General features: G+C 49.1%; 1 protein-coding gene across 3 annotated transcripts in view; it reads right to left on the bottom strand.

The window, feature by feature from the left end:
* Positions 1-1,936: 1,936 nt before the first annotated feature.
* LOC120736597 (zinc finger protein 609-like) overlaps positions 1,937-20,220 on the bottom strand; it is a 33,609-nt gene continuing 15,325 nt past the window's right edge. For 2 of the 3 annotated variants that reach the window (XM_040036839.1, XM_040036846.1), the window contains 8 exons: positions 17,404-18,234; positions 12,934-13,162; positions 7,737-7,824; positions 5,143-7,297; positions 4,668-5,040; positions 3,261-3,575; positions 2,953-3,022; positions 1,937-2,580 (listed from right to left, as the gene is read on the bottom strand). In XM_040036839.1, coding sequence (XP_039892773.1) covers positions 2,571-2,580; positions 2,953-3,022; positions 3,261-3,575; positions 4,668-5,040; positions 5,143-7,297; positions 7,737-7,824; positions 12,934-13,162; positions 17,404-18,114 — 3,951 coding nt within the window. In that variant the 5' untranslated portion in view covers positions 18,115-18,234 and the 3' untranslated portion in view covers positions 1,937-2,570. Of the gene's footprint in view, positions 2,581-2,943; positions 3,023-3,260; positions 3,576-4,667; positions 5,041-5,142; positions 7,298-7,736; positions 7,825-12,933; positions 13,163-17,403; positions 18,235-20,220 lie in introns of all 3 variants that reach the window. The other variant, XM_040036855.1, reaches the window with a different exon arrangement.

Below are 20,220 nucleotides of genomic sequence, written 5' to 3'. Positions count from 1 at the left end.
ATTTGATCTTATACACAAGGGTGCAAAAAGCAGCCCACCCCACCTGAACTCAAGGATCATTAAAAAGATGAAAGCCTCGACTCATTGTCACCCTCTCCTGTCTGTTAAAGTGGAGTCTTTTCAAAATGTGCTTCATCAGTTACACTTTGCTAGGTTGGATCTCCTGTTGCCTTCAGAGCTGCTTCACTTCTTCGAGACACAGAGTCAACGAGGTGTCAGAAACATCTTCCACATGTTTTGGTCCATATTGACACGACAGCGTCACACGGATGCTGCAGACACATCCACGATGTGAAACTCCAGTTCCACCACATCCCAGGTGCTCTGCTGACTGTTTACACCAAATTCTGACCCGATCATCTCAATGTTGCAGCAGACATTTCAATTCAGTTTCATTCATACAGCACCAAGTCACAACAGCTGCCTCAAGGTGTGTGACACAGTAAGACCCTACAACCATACATAGAAAAGCCCAACAATCAGATGAGCAGCACTTTGGTGACAGTGGGAAGGAAAAACTCCCTTTTCAACAGGAAGAAACTCAAAACACTGTTTTAAAATCGGGATCAGGGCAGTAGTTGTGTATTACCTGCTGCTTATTGCTTCATGTTCCTCCTTTTAACTTAGTTCGTGCCTTGCATCGTATCCTCTCTAGGTTGAGGTCTGAGCTTTGCATCCTTCATGTGCGAGTGCAGTTTTACAGTAGTTCAAAGACCCATCTGAGAGCGAGCACAGCAAAGCCTTGGCTATAAATGTGCTTCTATAAAGTGCTGCAGGAATAAAACTGAAACCCCTGAAATAGGTTTGCATGTTGCAGCATGCAGGCTCTGTGGGGCTGCGGTGACACACTCAGACGGTAACATGTTTGAGAGGTCTCTCCTCAGAGGGCAAAGGTCATGACACCAGCTGTCAGCTGACATTTTCATTCAGAGGTGATGCAAGAAACTATTGAAAGTACAAATGTAAAACTATTCACCATCTTGCATAAAAACACTTCCCTATATATGTAACTTAAGCTTTGAAACATTTGGAGCTGTAGCAAAAACAGACTTTGAAAAGGATCTTGGCTTCAGTCTGCAACCATTCACCTGTGCTATAGCTCCACCTACTGGACTTATTGGAGCAGACACATTAAAAATCCCTACCTTGACTGTGATGGCGATGGGCGTCCTCTGACAGCGTGTTGTGCCTCAGGTAGAATCGGCCTCGTGTCACAATAACATTAGTGCTGCTTTTCTCTTCACGAGCGTGACGGGCGTCGCGTTCGTGTCATCTGTTGTGTTTAAATGTACAAATAACTTTTGCATTGAAGTGAATGTTTGTCCATCAAGCACCACAGCACGTTTGGACAAAAGGAAACACGTCAGACCAGCTGTCAGCACTGTGCTGGAGGGATGATGATCTGGGCTCCGTGCAGTGACTCAGTAAACCATGAACTCCTCTGTATACAAATGTATTCTAGAGTCAGATGTGAGGCCATCAGCCACAGGACGATGATACCAAGAAGAGTGCCAAACCTCCAAAAGAAAAAGAATCAAAGTGGTGCAATGCTCCAGCCAGTCCAGACCTCAGCCTGACGGAGAAGCTGGTGGGACCTTCAGAGAACGGTGCTGAAACCGACTGAAGGGCTGAGTCTCAATGATGAGACCAAAAACATCTACAGGGCGCACGCACGAGGCATTGACGATGACGTGAGCATGAGCAGAGACAAACTGAGAGGGGGTCTGTGGGGTCATGATATAATAATTTTACGTTTTAAACCAGGAAATATTTTATTCTACACAATGAAACCAGAGTCTGCAAGCTTTTTGTTTTGAAAGAAGAACCCTTTGATCTGAGCGAACCCCTCCTGCCTCCCATCATCCCAGGACCTGAAGACGTTTCACAACATCAGCTTCTCTGTGGTGTTTTCAGGGAATAAATGAGGACACTGAGCTCGAGCGCTGCTCCACCAGCTACAGGTTTAATATCAGATCAACAACAGTAGAAAAACAGAGGCAGAGACTACCAGACAAAAAGAAGAGTAGGAAATCCAACATCATCCAACAGCTCTTTAAAATAATTCCTCTGTACAGTATTTACACACACGCACGCACGCACACACACACACACACAGAGCATGTTTACAGCTACACACTGAGGAGGAGGAGCCTGTCACTCAGTCAGTACAAGGAAGCAGTCTGAATACTGCCCTCTGATTGGCCGGCCCTCCTTCATCCAGTGTTCTCTTTATTTCACGTGAAGCTGAGACGCATCCAGGTAACGGTGTGATGTCATCCGGAGCTGAGCCCGTCCTTCTGAAAGAGGTCAGAGGTCACCCAGTCGTCCCTGCAGGTACGTCACTGTGAGCTCTGCATCCCAGCAGCACCTGCTGGCCAACGGGACCGCCCAGAACCAGCAGAACCCAAAGGGACCAGGATCCGGTCCGGCGAGGGTCGGAGCAGTTGGCTGGACGTCCAGGCAGAGATATCAAACACACACAGAACACCACTGAACTGATGTCACGGAAACAGAAACGCTTCTTCACGTGATCCAGTCACATGACTCGGAGAGGCGTAGAGGCTGGCCAATCAGGTGTGCCTGTAGAAAGTGAGAGGAGATCACGGGTCAGTCGATTTTACCAGGGAATGGTTTGAAATTAAAACAAAGAAGAAGAAGGTGATGATGAGGAGGCTGATGTCCTGTTCAGTAACTCTGGTTTTTTACACTGAGATTCACTGATCTGACCAGTAGGTGGAGCTGCTGCACTGAGACACCTGAAGCAGGGCAGCTGAATTTCAGTACAGGTGGAGAGGAGCGGCACAGAAGTCCAAGCATGTTCATGGATGTGATGAGCAGCTGCGCAGCACTCACACATAACTGCTGTGTGCGTGTGTGTGTGTGTGTGTGTGTGTGTGTGTGTGTGTGTGTGTGTGTGTGTGTGTGTGTGTGTGTGTGTCTTACCGTTCTCACCTCCGTGCGGGCGGGTACATGGACTGGGCGGATGCTTGCTGACTGGTGACGATGGCGGAGGACGAGAGGCCTGAAACAAAGACAGGATGTCAGAACTGAAACAGACTCGCACACGCCTCTCATTAAAAGCAGCTGCAGGCTCAGAGGGGTGAGGAGGTGGGCGGGCTCAGAGGATCCCTTTCCAGCTATGAATCATGGGAGGTCAGCTTCACCATGGCTGTGTGGCTGGTCACTAAACTGAGCAGGTTGTCCTCCAGTCCGAGAACACCTGAGCTAAAGAGGATCTAAAAGCAGCAGGCGAGGCTCACCTGAGGGGTAAGACAGGTCGTACAGAGGGTATCCCAGGTGGTGATGGGACTGCATGATGCGCTGCGAGGGCGAGGAGCGTGGCCGGTCGCCCTCCCTTTCTCTCTCCCGCTCTCGGTCATGTGGCGTCTTGCTGTCCTGGATGGACGGCGACTTGCTTTTGTACTGGCTGGCGTGCAGCTGCAGCAGGTCCAGAGCTTTGGCCTCGCTGGACGGCTTCACAGACGGACTTGACCTGGAGGGCTTCTCGCCGTCCTCGCCCGCCCCCACCTTCCCGCCGTATGAGGCGGCGTAGTAACTGGCTGGCAGGTACGAGCCTGGAAGGACAAACATAAACAAACAACATGATGTCCATGTTTGAACATAAAGGTTCAAACATAGGTTCGACATGATGACGTGGCGGCAGCAGCTCTAAAGGTCAGTACGCCATTTTTCAATGGTGATTAGTGTGTAACTGTGTTCTCCAACAAACTCAGGATGAATCCACTAAAAATACAAAGCAGCTCCGTGTTACCCCCACCAGCTTTGAACACAATGGCTGAGATGGATCCAAACATCACATTTTATGTACTGTATGTGGCTAGAGACCGCCCACAAATGCATGACGCCAAAGGCAGAGGAGAAGAGAAATCGCAGGCGTTTAAATCCATGCCTGCATCTTCAGACTGCAGATATGAAACACGAGTGTTTTATCCTTCACCAAACACGTGACAACAGGAAGGAACGAGACAACGCCACCTTAACAAAATGTCATCCTATTCCTTCTCACCTCAGTCCAAAGCGCCACAACCTTTTCCACAAGGCCACTTACAGTGTGAGGTAAACAACAGTAACAGTGACTTTGATGCGTCTTTGTTGAGCAGCATGTTTGTCCCACAGTGGCCACCGTAGCCAGGATTACACGTGCAGTGGCGAGACAGCTTAAAGATCTTTAAACCTGTCAGAGTTCGGTCGAGCTCTCAGCATCGACTCCTCTACAGCGCTTTCTTTCGGGGGCCAGTGAAAGTCTGATCATCCGGGGCCGTGCGTCGCATTCGTCTAATTTTATATTAATAACGTGAATGAAAATGAACAGAAGCGTCAGCTGATCTAAAACAGCCTGATCTCATTTGTTTACACAGAAATGTGGAAAAAAGTGAAAATTGGTGGATTTTAGAGGAAGTTGCATGTTCAGCTCCCTGAAGCCTTATCACCGTGAACAGTCGGCAGGTTTACGGGCGAGCCTAAACAGAAACCAAAACCAACAGCTGGCACTCGCTCGTCCCTCGGAAACCACAAAGAAACGTGGCTTTTAATTTTCGGTCAAACCAAAGCGCTCGCGCTCCTCGCTGGTTTTCACTCTCCAGCCCTCGCCGCCCTCGCGCTCTCTTTGTGCTGCGCCTGCTTTATGTCGTGTTTGACTTTCTCACCTGGGTAATTCTGCATCATGACCGAGGGCATGCCTCTGTACCCGGGGTGGCTCGGCTCGTAGCCCTGGCTGTAGGCGTACGGTCCGTGCATGTAGGGCACGTAGCCCTGATGCTGGGCCAGCGGCGAGGGGAATTGCATGTGAGGCGGGCGCGCCTCCTTCCCGCCCCCGCGGAGCTCCTCGGGGGGCAGCTGAGTCCTGCCCTCCGCCGCCTCCTTCGCCGCCTCGTCTTTCTGGAGGCTCTCCTTGGGCCGCGGCCTCTCTTCCTTCACCTTCCTGTCCCGCTCCTCCTTCCACCTGTCGTCCTCCTGAAGTTTGGGAGCCTCCGAGTATTTGCTGGGATAGACGTAGGACCACAGACGTGAGTCGGGCTCCTGCAGAGAGGGAGAAACCTTCATCAGCATCAAACTAACCTCAATCAATCTTAAAACACAAGCGAGGTGGAACGTGCCGTGACAGAGGGAGGACACCTGTACCTGTCTGTACCACATGGCAGCTTCGACGCTCGCTGCTCGGCCCGACTCCGCCCCTGACTTTGGCTCTTCTTTCCCGTGATGCCCTCCTTCACTCAGCTTGATCTTCAAACCCTCGGGCTGGGCGGCGGGCGCCTTGGAGTCCTCTCCCTTCGCCATGATGACCGACTTGGCCTGTTCCGAAGCCGTGGCGGGCTCTTTGGGCTTCGCTGGGTTCACGCCTCCCCTGGCGCCCAGATCCGTGAGGCTGGGCGCCCTTGACAGAGTGGGCGGTACCGATGCCTTCTGCTTCCACTCTTCTTTCACGGAAGCCTCGCGCTCTTTGCTCTCCGCCTTCTTGTCAGCGTGGCGCTGTCGCTGCTCCTCGAAGTGTTGACGGTAGGTAGGGTTAGAGGCCAAGAGGTGGGCGTGGTAGGCCTGCTCGTGGGAGTAGGAGTAGGGAGGGACGTAGTACTGGTTGTAATAGAGCGGCTGGGTGTACATGTTGGAGCGCTGCTGGATGACTGATGGCTGCGGAGGCCCTGGCTCCACCTTTCTCTCCTCCTGAGGCTCCTCCTTCAGTTTTCCCTCCTCTCCCACCTCCAGCTCCTCCTCTTTCTTCACTTTCACTTGTGCTATCTCACCATGAGGTGGTGCTGCAGGCGCTGGTCCCGGGCTGGGGTTGGCATAGGTGGGGGAGTAGTAGGCGTCGTAGCTGGGGTAGTACGGCGAATCTTTATTGGACGCCTGAGGGGGAAACAGCGCCTTCTTGGCACCCTCACGAGGTCCCTGGTCAGGCTCTGGCTTGACCTTTACCCCCTCTGCCTTACCCTCGCCGTCCTCCCCAGCATCAGAGATGTCAGAGTAGGCGGGGCTACCGGTCTTGACCGACGTGTTGTCGGCTCCGTTCTGGGTCATGTGAAGCGTGGGCGCCAGGCCGGCCTCCATCCTGCTGGCCACGCCGATGGACGGGCTGGGTGCGTTGTCGGAGAAACTGTACACCTTGTCGGCTTCGGCTTTGATGCTGGCGAGCCGGCTCTGCTGAGCTTCCGAGGAGCCGTTGAGCAAAGCGTCTGACGCCTCAGAGTACGGGCTCTTGCCCTCCTCTGGCCTCCCCGCCTTACCCATCGCCTTCGGGCTGTCCTCTTCCTTTCCGCCGTCCCTCTTCTTTTTGTCTTTCTTCTTCTTGTCCTTGGAATGGGCGGGGCTGGAGGCGGGGTCAGTGAGGGGCGTGGGTTTAGGCTGGACGTTTTTCAGCTGGGGGCTTTTGGGTATGGACTGTACCACTGAGCCCAGAGTGGGGGAGGATGCTTGGAGGGAGTATGGCGAGGGAACTCCGGGCGCGCCGGCGGGGCGAGTCAGCTTCAAGCCTTTCTGTCCCAGTTTCTCAGCTTTCCCCCCGGCCATCATTTTCTTGACCTTCCTGTCGTCCATGCCGTCATTACTGGCCTCGTCAGTCAAACACACCCCCTCCTCGCCGCCGTCCGTCACCTCAGGCTCAGCCTCGCTCGTCTTCTTTTTAACCTTTGATGTCAGCTTGCCTGGTGAGGGCGAGGGGGCATCGAAGCCCCGACCCTTCGGTGTAGTGGAGCGAGCAGGCGAGATGGCGGCTCCGTTGCAGGAGGCGGGTTCGGGATGGAGGGCGGGGTCGTCCCCGTACTCGCTGTCGCCGTCCTGGTCCAGTCGGACGTCCTGGTCGTTGTGGGCGCGGGCCTGGTGGTACTTCAGTCCGTTGATATGCTTGTACTTCTTGTTGCAGTTGGGGTGGGGGCAGTCGATGAGGACGGGGGAGGGGCAGGTCCGGTCCAGCTGTGGCGGCGGCAGGGAATCGGCTTTGCTTCCAGGCAGAGGCGTCCCGGCGCCGGTCGAGTTCGTTCTCATGCGCTTTGACGCTTTGGTGTCCTCTGAGCTGGAGGTGGGGTCCATATCTGAGGCGGGCTTTGTCTTCCTCTTAGCGGAGGACGGGCTGGCTTTGGCGTCTTCGCCGCAGCCAGCCGTCTGACTCCCACGCCGCCCTTTGCTGTTGGCCGCTGCGCCGCGTGTCTTACTGCTGCCGCTGCCTTTATTGTCCGACGAGTTGCTGTTGTCGTTCAACGGCGTGTTGCTGCTGGGACGCATCCTCTTACCTCGACCGCGGCCGCTCCGCATCTCCACGTCACTGGTGGGAGACTCGCAGAACCTAAAAACACAGAGGTGGACATCAGCGAGCCGAAAGACACACCTGACCTCACCTGCACCAAAGGTAACCAAAGGTGTCACGCAGCTGACTCAAACAAACCATCGTACAGCACACAGAGCCGCAGCTGTCCATTATCAGTAATCGAGTATTGATTACTCCATCGAGTAACTGGATGAGACTTACGTTTGTCTTATTAATAAGCAATAATAAAGGAAGGTCTCCGTGTAAGTTGTTTTTGTTTACCTGCATGAAACCTACAGCCTTTCCCTGTGTTTACGTCTGCAGGTATCGACCACGTGTCTCACTACAGGTTCATCTGTATGTTTGTCCCTGACACGTGTCTACGTGTTTACATGGTGGTGACTGAGTGTAGCAAGAACGAGCTTGTTTTATACTCGAGATCTCGGCCGAACGGCGTGAGCCTGAGTTGTTTCCGTACCTCGGCGGCGCCCAGTCGTGCCGCGTGCAGTCCAGCAGGGTTCCAACGTACGTCTTGTTCCTCCAGGTGACGTTCACAACCAGCATACCTGCAGAAAAACACACAGGCAAACCATGAACACGAGACATTTTTGAGCTACTCGGTTCTTTCAGCACTGTGTTTCGGCTCAGTTAAACTCAACTTGAGTTTTGAATTTCTTACAGCTTTACAAAATTAAAGAGAGCACTGGGCCTTATATCAGCTTACAGTAAAAGAAGCAAAGCGGAAACACTTTGCAAACATTATGGTGAATTATCAGAAACCACATATATTGTTTAAGCCCTCTTTCTGCTCTCAGTTTTGAGCCGTCACATGAAATGTGTGAAAAGTTTCTGCACTTCTTTATAAAGAAGGTAGCCTCGGCTAGGGCGCGGATTATTTTGCCCACATCTGACGCCTCTGATCCTCCAGTTTGCTCGGCTGTCTTTCAACAGTTTGAGTCGGTTACTCTTGCTCAGCTACAGCAGGTGGTGGATCATCTAAAGCCTTTAGGCTCGCCCTCGATGCCATCCCTCCCCGTTTTCTGAAAGAAGTTTTTTCTACCACAGGTTCAACCATTTTAACCATTTTAAATAGCAGCCTTACTTCAGGCGTGGTTCCAAAGAATTTCAAAGATGCAATTGTGCAACCACTTCTTAAGAAACCTGGGCTAGATACAAACGCTGTTGAGAACTTTAGACCAATATCTAAGCTGCCCTTTTTATCTAAAGTCTTGGAAAAAGTAGCATGTAACCAATTGATCCCGTTTTTGAATGCACAAAATGTTCAGATGATTTTCCAGTCCGGTTTTAAAGCAATGCATAGCAGTGAATCAGCACTTTTAAGAATTTTTAATGATATATTTTATCATGTGATTCTGGTGAAAGTGTCCTTCTTATCTTACTCGATTTAACTGCTGCATTTGACACTGTAGACCATGAAATTTCAATCTCGTGTTTGGAGCAGTGTGTCGGTGTAACAGGTTCTGAAATGGTTCAGGTCTTACTTAACAAACTGAGTCCTCCTGTGCTCCGCTGTCTCATGGAGTACCACAGGGTTCCATTCTGGGCCCTATCCTGCTTTCGCTTTATTTACTTCCCTTGGGCTCAATTTTTAGGAGACACGGACTCTCTCTTCACTGTTCTGCAGATGACTGCCAGATTTATGTTCCTCTTAAAAAGAAAGATGGGTCGTCTGTAAATCGCTTACGAACATGTCTGGAGGACGTCAAGTCGTGGTTGGTGCTAAACTTTCTTTGTTTTAGTGATTCTAACACTGAAGTAATGGCGTTCAGACCTGCCTCCGCTGCTGTTCCGTGTGTTGCTTTGCAAACCCCGAAATCCTGAACTTAAGCTTGAAAGCCAGATCGGGTCGGTTGTAAGGTCTAGTTTCTCTCATCTGAGGCAGCTGGCACTTTGAAACAGTAATCCGTGCCTTTGCAACCGCTCGGCTGGGTTACTGTGATTCTCTTCATTATGGGGTGAGTCGATCTCCTGTTCTTCGACTGCAGCTAGCTCAGAATGCTGCTGCACGCCTTTTGACTGGCACTCGTAGATGCGAGCACATCACCCAGTTTTATATTCACTTCATTGGCTGCCCGTGCATTTTAGGATCATTTTAAGCTGCTTTTATTTGTTTTTAAATGTCTGTCCAATGCTGCCCCTCTGTACCTCTCTGAGCTTCTTCATCCACACATACCCTCCCGGCCCCTCAGGTGGGCAGACCAGCTCCTCCTGAGCGTGCCCAGGACTAATCGTGAGCTCAGAGGGGATCGGGCGTTTGCTGTGGCAGCACCAAAACTGTGGAATGAGTTGCCTTTACATGTTAGACAGGACCTTCCTTATCTGTTTTTAAATCATGTCTTAAAACATATTTATTTACCTTGGCTTTCAGCACAGCAGGACTTGTTGATGTCTCTTAATATGTTTCTTATTAATTACATTATTTTTACTTTTAAGATATTCTATATGCAATTTAAACTGTTTTCTCTTTGTTTTATATTTGGCCAACATTGTTGGATGTAAAGTAGGTTATAAATAAAGATGCTATGCTACTACCAAGAAGAAAAGCTGCACCGCTGGCACTGAAATTCAGCTTTCAGTTGGTGGGAATTCCCTCTTCAAGCTTACAGGGGGATTCCTGCACATTGCTTTCACTTTTTCACTCAGCGCCTGTCGCTGTCTTCTCTCGGCTGCTCTGGACTTTCTGTTTTACCATCCAAGCAGCTGATTTGCTCATTAGAAGCTGGGGCTGCGGACTTACTCTGGAGGCCTCTCTGCGGATGAATGCTGGTGATGTGTAACACCCTCAGGTGCTTTTACGAGCCAGGTCCTCGTCAGCTGATGCAGATTACGTTTTTAGCTAGCACCTGGCCCGTCTGCAGATGTTCCAGACGTTGGCCAGGTGTGACACTTGTGCACTGTTGGGCTGAATGTTATTAACCTGCCACAAACATGTTGGGACTTAAATGAGGCAAATCTGCAGGAATCAGTGAAATGATGTGAAACCCACATTTGGCCATGACTGGCGTCCTCCTCGCTCTCGCTCAGAGCCATCGAGTCCGTACTCAGAACTGCAGGCCGACGCGCAGTTTAGAGATGGCACGATACCACTTTATGTCCGATATAAATTTGGATATCGGCCGATACCGATATGAATCCGATACAGTGTTCTTTAATCAATAAAACTGTTTTTTTAATATCTTGCTGCTTTTTGTATAAGTTCATACTCAAGTTTAAATAAACAAAACACTAAAGCTATTCTGTTATACTGCATGTAAAAAATACAACAAAATATTTCATAGTTCAGCAAAACTGATCAATCTAATAAACTTAAACCTGCTCCATCCTCCCTATTCTGGTATTTTAAAGAGCACTTAGCAGAAATATTAAGCAACCTAACTAACAGGGTTGCAAACTCCCAGCAAAAGAAAATAGGGAACCACCCCCCACCCTCCACCTCATGATGCTTAATCGACGTAATCAACTTTAATTTGATGCAGCGTGAAAAAAATGCACAGAAATAAATTATTTTTCAAGAATAATTAAATAGATTCAACATCTTCCTTCAACAGAACTGCACAGATGGAAAAAGTACTATAGCTTACTAGGGTATATTAGAGTTAACAGTTACTATATACAGTAATGGACTTCTATACATTTTACATCAGATTAAAACTTTGGGTGTCAGATAATTATTTATTAAAAGCTCGACATTTTAAATGAGAATAAGAAAGAAAAGTATGTCTTTGTGCCCCCTTTTCCCTGTTAATGCCCTATCGGCCCCCCTGGCTAAACTTTGCTAGATCCGCCCCTGCACAGTTACCAGCCGTCAGCTGTAGAAAAAGATCCTCGAGTAGAAAGTAATATTAAATAAGTTCTAACAACAGCTTATCAAGCTTAAACGTGCTGCTGTTGTTCAGCCGCTGGTTTCCTCTTTCTGGTGCAAAGGGGGCCAAAAACAAACAAGAGAGACGATCAGCTGATCATTGATCAGTTTCATGATTGAAGTAGCAGCAGGAGAGAGAGAGAGAGAGAGGCAGTCGCTCCATATATCGGTTGTTAAGCTTAAAGCTGGAATGCTTTACAAACACTCAGAGATGAACTTACACACTTGCTTTACTTCCTCGGAGATGAAATGCTGGTTTGAGGCTACAAACACACACAGCCGCGACGTGCTACGGTTATGAGCCGAGTTACGCCGTGTCGCAAGTTTTGTGAGGTTCTTTTTTGATATTTAATGGATCTGATTACATTTTTTATTTCTCTCCGATATCCGATCCAGTAATTTAGGTCAGTATCGGACCGATACCGATACGTAATATCGGTCCATCTCTAGTGCAGTTATTAAAAAAACAAACAAACAAAAAAACAAAACAAAAGACTTCACATTGAAGTACAAACATCATTTTATGTTGGTTTTAAAAAGCCAAAGGTTTTCTGACCCCACAATTAGGATGAAGGGATAGGAGTTAAGCTCCTCCCCCTCTGGGGTCTCCACTTTAACGAATGAGTCCTCAGAGTAACTCCCCACACTTACAGCTCCTTTCTTCGATGTGCTGACGTGACTGTATCAAAGCACGGAAGCTGCGAGTGCAGCAGGAAGCAGACGTGTAGATGTGACTTTCCTCCCTGGCTGGGACGCAGATGTCGAACGCTTTCATACCAGCGTCACGCTCGGCGGGTTTCTGAGGTCGAACCGCATCAGTGATTGGCTGACAGTGGAGCTAATTAAAGAGTGAGATCGAGTACTTCAGCAGAACTTTCCACTAACAGAAGCGCATCTACGAGCGCTGCTGATGAACAGCTTCCTGCCAGAGTCTATCACCTCCACACAGGTTTTCCTCCAGCTACACGCCACCCTGCATTCGGCGTCCGCAGGACGTGCAGACGCGCTCACAGGACGTCACTGAATAAAAACTGAGATGCACGACTGTTCAGCAGGGCCGTAATCCAGACAATAAACTGGACCTGATCTTTTCACAGAGCTCCACACTGGCTCAGCATCAGCAGCTCTGCACGCACATCACACCTGCTCAGAGGGGTGGAGTCATGAACGTTCAACCCAAGCTGATAAAATTGATGCATGTGTGTGTTAAAGTATATCAGAAGGTGGGTTTTTTCTCTGCAACAGCCAAAGGCAAAGAAACAGTACTGACGGACCAATCATTTCATTTTGGTGGCTGAGTTATTGGTACCACTGCAGCTGCACGAGGCTCAGCAGCAGTGAGGTCAGTGGAACATCAGAGCATTAATGAAGCACCTTAACTCTCTAACGGGAGTTTTGTGGCGTGAAGGTGCAGAAAAGCTTTCTTTTTGGAATAATTTGGATTGACAGGAAGACGTGTCCGCTCGCCGTCGCAGCTCGTAAAGGTTTGCTGCAGAAACCGAGAGTCTCTCGCTCCTTGTTTGGTTCATTGTCCCAACCGAAGGCTTGATGTTGTGGGAAGTTCCTGCCAGTCGCGTGTGCACGGCTCTTCTTCAGCAGAATGGGAAACGATGTTCAGGCCGGGGTAGTGCGAGTGCCTCTGATGTGTCTGACTGAACTGAAGCCCTCAGACGGATTACTGAGACGATCTCGGGCCTGCGATGAGCCTCTGATGAGCGCTCATTTTGTTCTTCAAATAAACACACGTAAAATAAAACTACGCAGCCATCTACTGTGATAACGCTTTTCTCACCGTCCTCCGTCTCCTGCCACACGATGCCCTCCAGGTTCACGCTGGTTCCCGGCTCACAAGGTCCCAGGCACTCCGGCTCGGTCGCCAGCGCCGCGTCGACGGTGTTCACGGCGATCGAGCGCGTGCGGACCATGATCTGCTCGCAGGGAGACGAGATGTCGCCGCTGCTGGGGACGGAGCCGAGGAGGTGGAGAGGGGGAGGAGCTGGGGTGGAGACTGGAGACTCCATCTGGACGGAGGACAGAGAAGACGAGAGAGAAATCAAACACTTGAGTGCAAACACAGGAGAGCTGGAAGGAAATCCAACCTAATGTTTAGTTGGTGCCAAAACAAAGAGAACCACTTATCACGTTAAAGAAATAAAGATCATTTATTCCCCGTGATGGGAACAGCACCTTTGACCTTCTTCAATCCTTGGCTGCCCATCAAGGCAGCACTCAAACATCTACCGTCTCTCTCTGAGGTAAAACTGCAGCTTCTGTGAATGAAGTCTGGTGCAGAACATCTCCACTTCCTGTCTGACAGCAGGTTAAATGTCTATTTAAACTTCACGCCTTACTTTGTCTCTCTGCTTAGGGGTGTGGCCTACTGCCAAAACACAGAGCCATCCCCAACTGAGAGGAAGCAGTTTTTAATTATGGTTTTAAAGTCCCACCTTGACCCACCTGGAACATACATGTTGGTTTTCAGGTAAATTTGACAGTGCTGAGAGCCGACGATGAGGGCGGTCCACACCGTCCTCTTCTTTAAGAATGAGAGCTGCTGCCTGGATGCAGGGAAAACCCCTGAGGAGCAGGAAAACCTCAGACTAGCTCTCAAAGACAGAATGACAGGGGGCGGGGTTACACCTCCACTATTGGCCACAGACCATCCTTGCTCCTCCTCATTCAGCCGGAGCAGTATTTATTACAAGCCACATTCCTTTCAAGGCCACAGGCAGATCGGCCTCTCTCTGGATCTCAGACGGAGGCAGAGGGCTGACGAGGGACCCGACAGAACCTCGGGTCACTCCGCTGGCCGGTGGGTTGACAAAGCGCTAGCCTGAGGAGTGAAGACTAGGAGCGTTTGCTCAAAGGTTTCTCTGTTTTATTGTCACCTGACAGCATAAACCGCCTTGAGACGTCTGCTGTTGTGATTTGGAGCCATACAAATAAAACTGAGTTTAACAGGAATCAGGCTTTAGGGTCTGGACTAGTGCTGCGCCATATCATACCGCTCACGGTAACACCGGTATACCGTTGGGCAACGATAAGAAAATGAAACATGGCGATAGAATATGGGTAAAACGTGCATGCGCAGTGCCTTTGTTTTCATACGCACATGGCGGAAAAAGCACGGTGGCGACGCAGAATGAGAAGGGCGAAAGCGGATCGTTGAGTGAAACAGATGAACCAGAACTGGTTTGTAAAAATGCTGCAGCTTCAGTGGAACTGGTTCAGCTTTCGTCCGTCTGATATACAAAGCACTAGTTTTGGTAGCGCATGCTAGCGGGCCGTCGTTATTCATTCTACATGGTTGTGCTGAGGATATGTCAGCCAGTGTCCACTGGAAATGCCTTTTGGTTAAACTGTCAGCAAGGATTTGCATTTGCACTGTTACATTTTTTTATAATTTTAATGCACATAAAAAACAGCTGTTTAAGTGAAAATACATTGATGGAGTTTTTTTTGGGAGAAGGGAGCCGGAGGTTGACAGATGGATTGGGGCTGCGGCCGCAGTGATGCGGACGCTGCACCGGTCCGTCGTGGTGAAGAGGGAGCTGAGAGTAAAAGCCAAGCTCTCAGTTTATCGGTCGATCTGCGTCCCTACCCTCACCTATGGCCACGAGCTGTGGGTAGTGACCGAAAGCTGGAGAGATTACAGGGAGTGCAGAATTATTAGGCAAATGAGTATTTTGTCCACATCATCCTCTTCATGCATGTTGTCTTACTCCAAGCTGTATAGGCTCGAAAGCCTACTACCAATTAAGCATATTAGGTGATGTGCATCTCTGTAATAAGAAGGGGTGTGGTCTAATGACATCAACACCCTATATCAGGTGTGCATAATTATTAGGCAACTTCCTTTCCTTTGGCAAAATGGGTCAAAAGAAGGACTTGACAGGCTCAGAAAAGTCAAAAATAGTGAGATATCTTGCAGAGGGATGCAGCAGTCTCAAAATTGCAAAGCTTCTGAAGCGTGATCATCGAACAATCAAGCGTTTCATTCAAAATAGTCAACAGGGTCGCAAGAAGCGTGTGGAAAAACCAAGGCGCAAAATAACTGCCCATGAACTGAGAAAAGTCAAGCGTGCAGCTGCCAAGATGCCACTTGCCACCAGTTTGGCCATATTTCAGAGCTGCAACATCACTGGAGTGCCCAAAAGCACAAGGTGTGCAATACTCAGAGACATGGCCAAGGTAAGAAAGGCTGAAAGACGACCACCACTGAACAAGACACACAAGCTGAAACGTCAAGACTGGGCCAAGAAATATCTCAAGACTGATTTTTCTAAGGTTTTATGGACTGATGAAATGAGAGTGAGTCTTGATGGGCCAGATGGATGGGCCCGTGGCTGGATTGGTAAAGGGCAGAGAGCTCCAGTCCCACTCAGACGCCAGCAAGGTGGAGGTGGAGTACTGGTTTGGGCTGGTATCATCAAAGATGAGCTTGTGGGGCCTTTTCGGGTTGAGGATGGAGTCAAGCTCAACTCCCAGTCCTACTGCCAGTTTCTGGAAGACACCTTCTTCAAGCAGTGGTACAGGAAGAAGTCTGCATCCTTCAAGAAAAACATGATTTTCATGCAGGACAATGCTCCATCACACGCGTCCAAGTACTCCACAGCGTGGCTGGCAAGAAAGGGTATAAAAGAAGAAAAACTAATGACATGGCCTCCTTGTTCACCTGATCTGAACCCCATTGAGAACCTGTGGTCCATCATCAAATGTGAGATTTACAAGGAGGGAAAACAGTACACCTCTCTGAACAGTGTCTGGGAGGCTGTGGTTGCTGCTGCACGCAATGTTGATGGTGAACAGATCAAAACACTGACAGAATCCATGGATGGCAGGCTTTTGAGTGTCCTTGCAAAGAAAGGTGGCTATATTGGTCGCTGTCAGAAATGTATATTTGTGAATGTGGAGATGTTATATTGGTTTCACTGGTAAAAATAAATAATTGAAATGGGTATATATTTGTTTTTTGTTAAGTTGCCTAATAATTATGCACAGTAATAGTCACCTGCACACACAGATATCCCCCTAAAATAGCTAAAACTAAAAACAAACTAAAAACTACTTCCACAAACATTCAGCTTTGATATTAATGAGTTTTTTGGGTTCATTGAGAACATGGTTGTTGTTCAATAATAAAATTATTCCTCAAAAATACAACTTGCCTAATAATTCTGCACTCCCTGTATATCTCGCCTTGGTGTTCCTGCAGATAAGCTGGAGGAGGAGGCTGGGGAGAGGGAGGTGTGGGCTTCTCTGCTTAGGCTGCTGCCCCCGCGACCCGGCCCGGATAAAGTGGAAGAAGATGGATGGATGTTTGTGTTTTTTTGCACTAATAAAGTTGTGGAGTTGTAAAGTATTTTGTCTCGTGTCAGTTATATCGTTATCGCAAATTTTCAAATGTATATCGTGATAAATATTTTTGGCCATATCGCGCTGCTCTAAGCATCGTGTCTGTGAGGCCCCCACAGCATCTCTCAGGGGAAATTGGTGCCAGTGCTTTTTACACTGAATCCAGCATCCACACAACAAAAATACAAACATCGAATTTCTCTCGCCATCTTTTAAACGCTGCCCTGACCGACACGATCAATCTAATCTTGAATTAACAGCTCACTCAGGACTTCAATCCACTGCAACTTTAATCTTTAATCACAGTTTAATCTTGAATTAGCAGGCTCAGTTTACTCCCCACACTAACTCCAATAAATGGATGAATTTAAGGCTTTTTAAGGAACCACACAAACCCCAAAGCTGAAGCTTTCTGAAGTTATTCTTAAAAGAGTCTGTTTAACCTCTGACGAACAGTCCAGTTAGCTGTGAAGGAGAAGCGTGTTTACCTGAAATCAGCCCTGAAAAACACACCTGCCAGTGCAGTGAAATGATCAGCGGTAGAACAGAGAGGTCCAAAGACTCCTTTGTTAATGACGACACGGGTCTTAGTGCAGAAGCTTAAACAGTGGGATTATCTAAAAACAGAAACTGGGTTAGATTAGACCAAGTTTAACTTAGCTCAGGTTCACACGGAGCCATTTTTAGCTTGTCCACGGCCGACCGGGTCGGCAGTGACGAGCGCTTGGTTTGCTTTGGTTCTTTGTTCAGAGCTAAAAGCGAGCACATTTAGATCCTTTGACCACGAGGAGCACGCCGAACACGCCGCTCACATACATCATGTTCAGTGTGCAGCATGCGGGCTCCATCAACAACAAGGAGACACGATTATTTTCATTTGTTCAGGCATCAGCTTTATTCCTCTCACCTTTTCCCCACCCATCGCTTTCTTCAGATTTCGGCAGTCGCCCCCATCCACCTCTTCCTGCTCCGTCGTCACGGCCTGGCCTATCCCGGCTGAGTCCAGCGGCGTGTTCCCGAGCTGCTCGGCCGTAGCGAGCTCGGGGGCCTGTTGGCCCTCAAAGGGTCCGCCTCGAGGCGCTCCTAACGGCAGCACCGAGGACTCTTTCTCAGCGTTCGCCGCTCCCGCCTCCATTTTCTCCTTCTTGCTTTTCCCAGACACCCCGTCCTTGTCCTTTTTCACCACGGGGAGGATGCGGGAGGGCTTACTTGACTTGTCCGTCCCCTTGCTCGGGGCAGAGTTGGCGTTCTGGGGCGGCAGGTCCCCGGGGACCCGGCCCTGAACCTCTTTTTTAGCTCCGTCTGAGTGCGGCGTCTTCACGCTCTCCTTAGAGTTTTTACTGCGCTTGGATTTGGATTTGCTCTCTTTGCCCGCCGTGGCGGACGCAGGGCTAACAAACTTTATATTGTCAGGTAAAGCTGCCACGGCGCTGGGAGGGGCCGCCATGCCCCCTCCCTCCTTGCTGCTCGACATCTCTAGCTTGTCCTTCTCTAAGTCGGCGTCCAGGTCAATGATCAGATTGCCAACACCGATATCCCACTCATCACCGCTGTCGTACGTTTCCACCGCGTTGGAGTCCACACCTTTCCCGCCTGCAGGGCCGCTGCTGAGGGACATCTTAGTAGGAGCGTCCCGGAGCGCCACAGGAGGGCTGCAGGAGGGCCGCGCTCCTCCCAGCCGCAGGACGCCTCCTCAGGGCCGGACCCCACGCCTCCACCCGGCTCCCCGCATCGCCTCCTGCAGGAAGGACAGGTGAGACAAACCAGAAAAGGTTAGATTAGCTTAGCCCCACCTCCTGAGACAGAGTTCAGAAGTTATTTCTAACTTGATGACAACACTATGATCGAAGGCCAGGAAGAGAACAACTTTACATTTTCAGTTGCTCATCCCAGTTTTACTGCTCAGGCCGGGGAACAAAGGCACATGTTAGGAAGAAATTTAGTCGTAAACCAAACCGTCAGATGTCAAGTCTGGATTTTTTCAGCCTCCAACGCGGGTGTCTGCGGTTTCACAGCGATTTACACCAGCACAAAAAGCCTGAACCCGTCTGCACGCTCGCTGGTTGGTGGGAATCACGAGGTTGCGAAACAAAGGCCCTGAGTGACAGCGAGGACAACGCCCCGGCTTAGCAAGATCACACAATAAGGAGGTGCACCCGATTCACAACGAGGGAAAAAAGGTGCAAGAATTAAGCTTAATGGTTTGATCACTTTCAGAATATCCATAGAAGAGATGTAGCTGAAAACATGAACTAAAACTAAATGTTTTATTCAGGATCGGAGTCTCAGGTTCATCTTTGATCCACAGAGCATCTCAGCACCACTGCAGGCTGCGACTTCCTGTTTGCTGTCAGTTCTGTTACTTCACGAAGACGACTACTCGTCAGGATAACGGCGCGCTGAGGGAGAACATGCACACCTCCTGCTCTAAAGCCTCCTTCAGGCCACTGATCACAGGACAGGAGCTCGTTGACCCCTGACCTTCTGACAATGCAAAGCAGCGGGAGCAGATGTGGGGAGGAGGCGGTGCAATGTTAACATCCTAAAGCCCCACCAACTCCACCCTGAGGCTAATTAAGGCTTATGTCTGATCAGTCCATATGTGGAGAGGAGGCGGGCTGAAGCGCTCACTGAAATGTCTGTGACGTGAACGCCCACGATACTCTACCGCTGCCGCAGCTGATTTATTCAAGTCCCAGCACCGTTTATGAAAACAGGAAGTCGTTCCCGCAGGAGGAAGGAGGGCGGCACACTGCAGACGACCCAGGAAAATAAGTCCAGCAGAGCGGACCGTTTCCCTGGTACTCCTGAAGCCTGTTGATTAATACTCATCCTGTCCAATTACACCATTGTTCAAGAAACAAACTGTACAAACAGCTTCACAGCTGTGGGTCTGCTCCGCCTTGTTTTTGCACCGCAGCGTGCGCACCGTCGCCCTGCGTGCAGCCTCTAAAGGTTGAAGACCGTTAAACAGATTCTGCAGTGATCCTACAGGATGCTGCAGGGCGAGCAGTCTTTACAAAGGTTAATCTTATTATACAGTTATTGAGTAAAAATTAACAGCTGCACAACTGCAGGCAAAAAACTGTTAATGGAAACTTTTTTAAATCAGTGTGTTCCAAACCTACAGATAATTTAAATTAATAATTTAAAGAAAACCACATTTGAACATTCAAAACGTGCCGATGATTCTTGAGATGAAGCGTCCAATTATTAAAGCCCCTCCTCACCACCAGCCTCCACACAGACGCAAAGAGGTGAACTCCAGAGTGTTTAAGCAGCTTCTGCTTAAATCGTGCAGCATCATGAAGAGGAACGAGACGAGCTCCACCTTGCTTCTCTCAGGTGAGCTTCACCTGAGGATGCTCTGAGTTTAACTGCATGTCTCACCTGTTGCTCACAGGTGTTTTTACCTGCACACTAAATTGTCCAAATGCAGTTTGTTTCAGAGCTGCATGAGATTCAGTCCTGACTCTGTGACGCGCGTTTCATTATTCTTAATAATTATTTGTACAAAGGCCCAACAGTAGATTAGTTTTGTTTTGGTTCTGTGGGTGTTTATGATTACATTTTCCATGAAGGCATTAAAATGTTATTTATTCTAATAATAATAATAATAATAATAATAATAATATAATAATAATAATAATACCACCACATACTATGAACATCACAGTATCTCCTGATAAACACTGTGATAAAACCTTCCTTTTGCAGGCACAGT

Source organism: Simochromis diagramma, unplaced genomic scaffold, assembly GCF_900408965.1.
Source record: "Simochromis diagramma unplaced genomic scaffold, fSimDia1.1 OVJJ01000327.1, whole genome shotgun sequence".
NCBI lineage: Eukaryota > Metazoa > Chordata > Actinopteri > Cichliformes > Cichlidae > Simochromis > Simochromis diagramma.
Note: the sequence above shows the minus strand (reverse complement) of the source record. Positions and strands in the feature narration are given on the sequence as shown.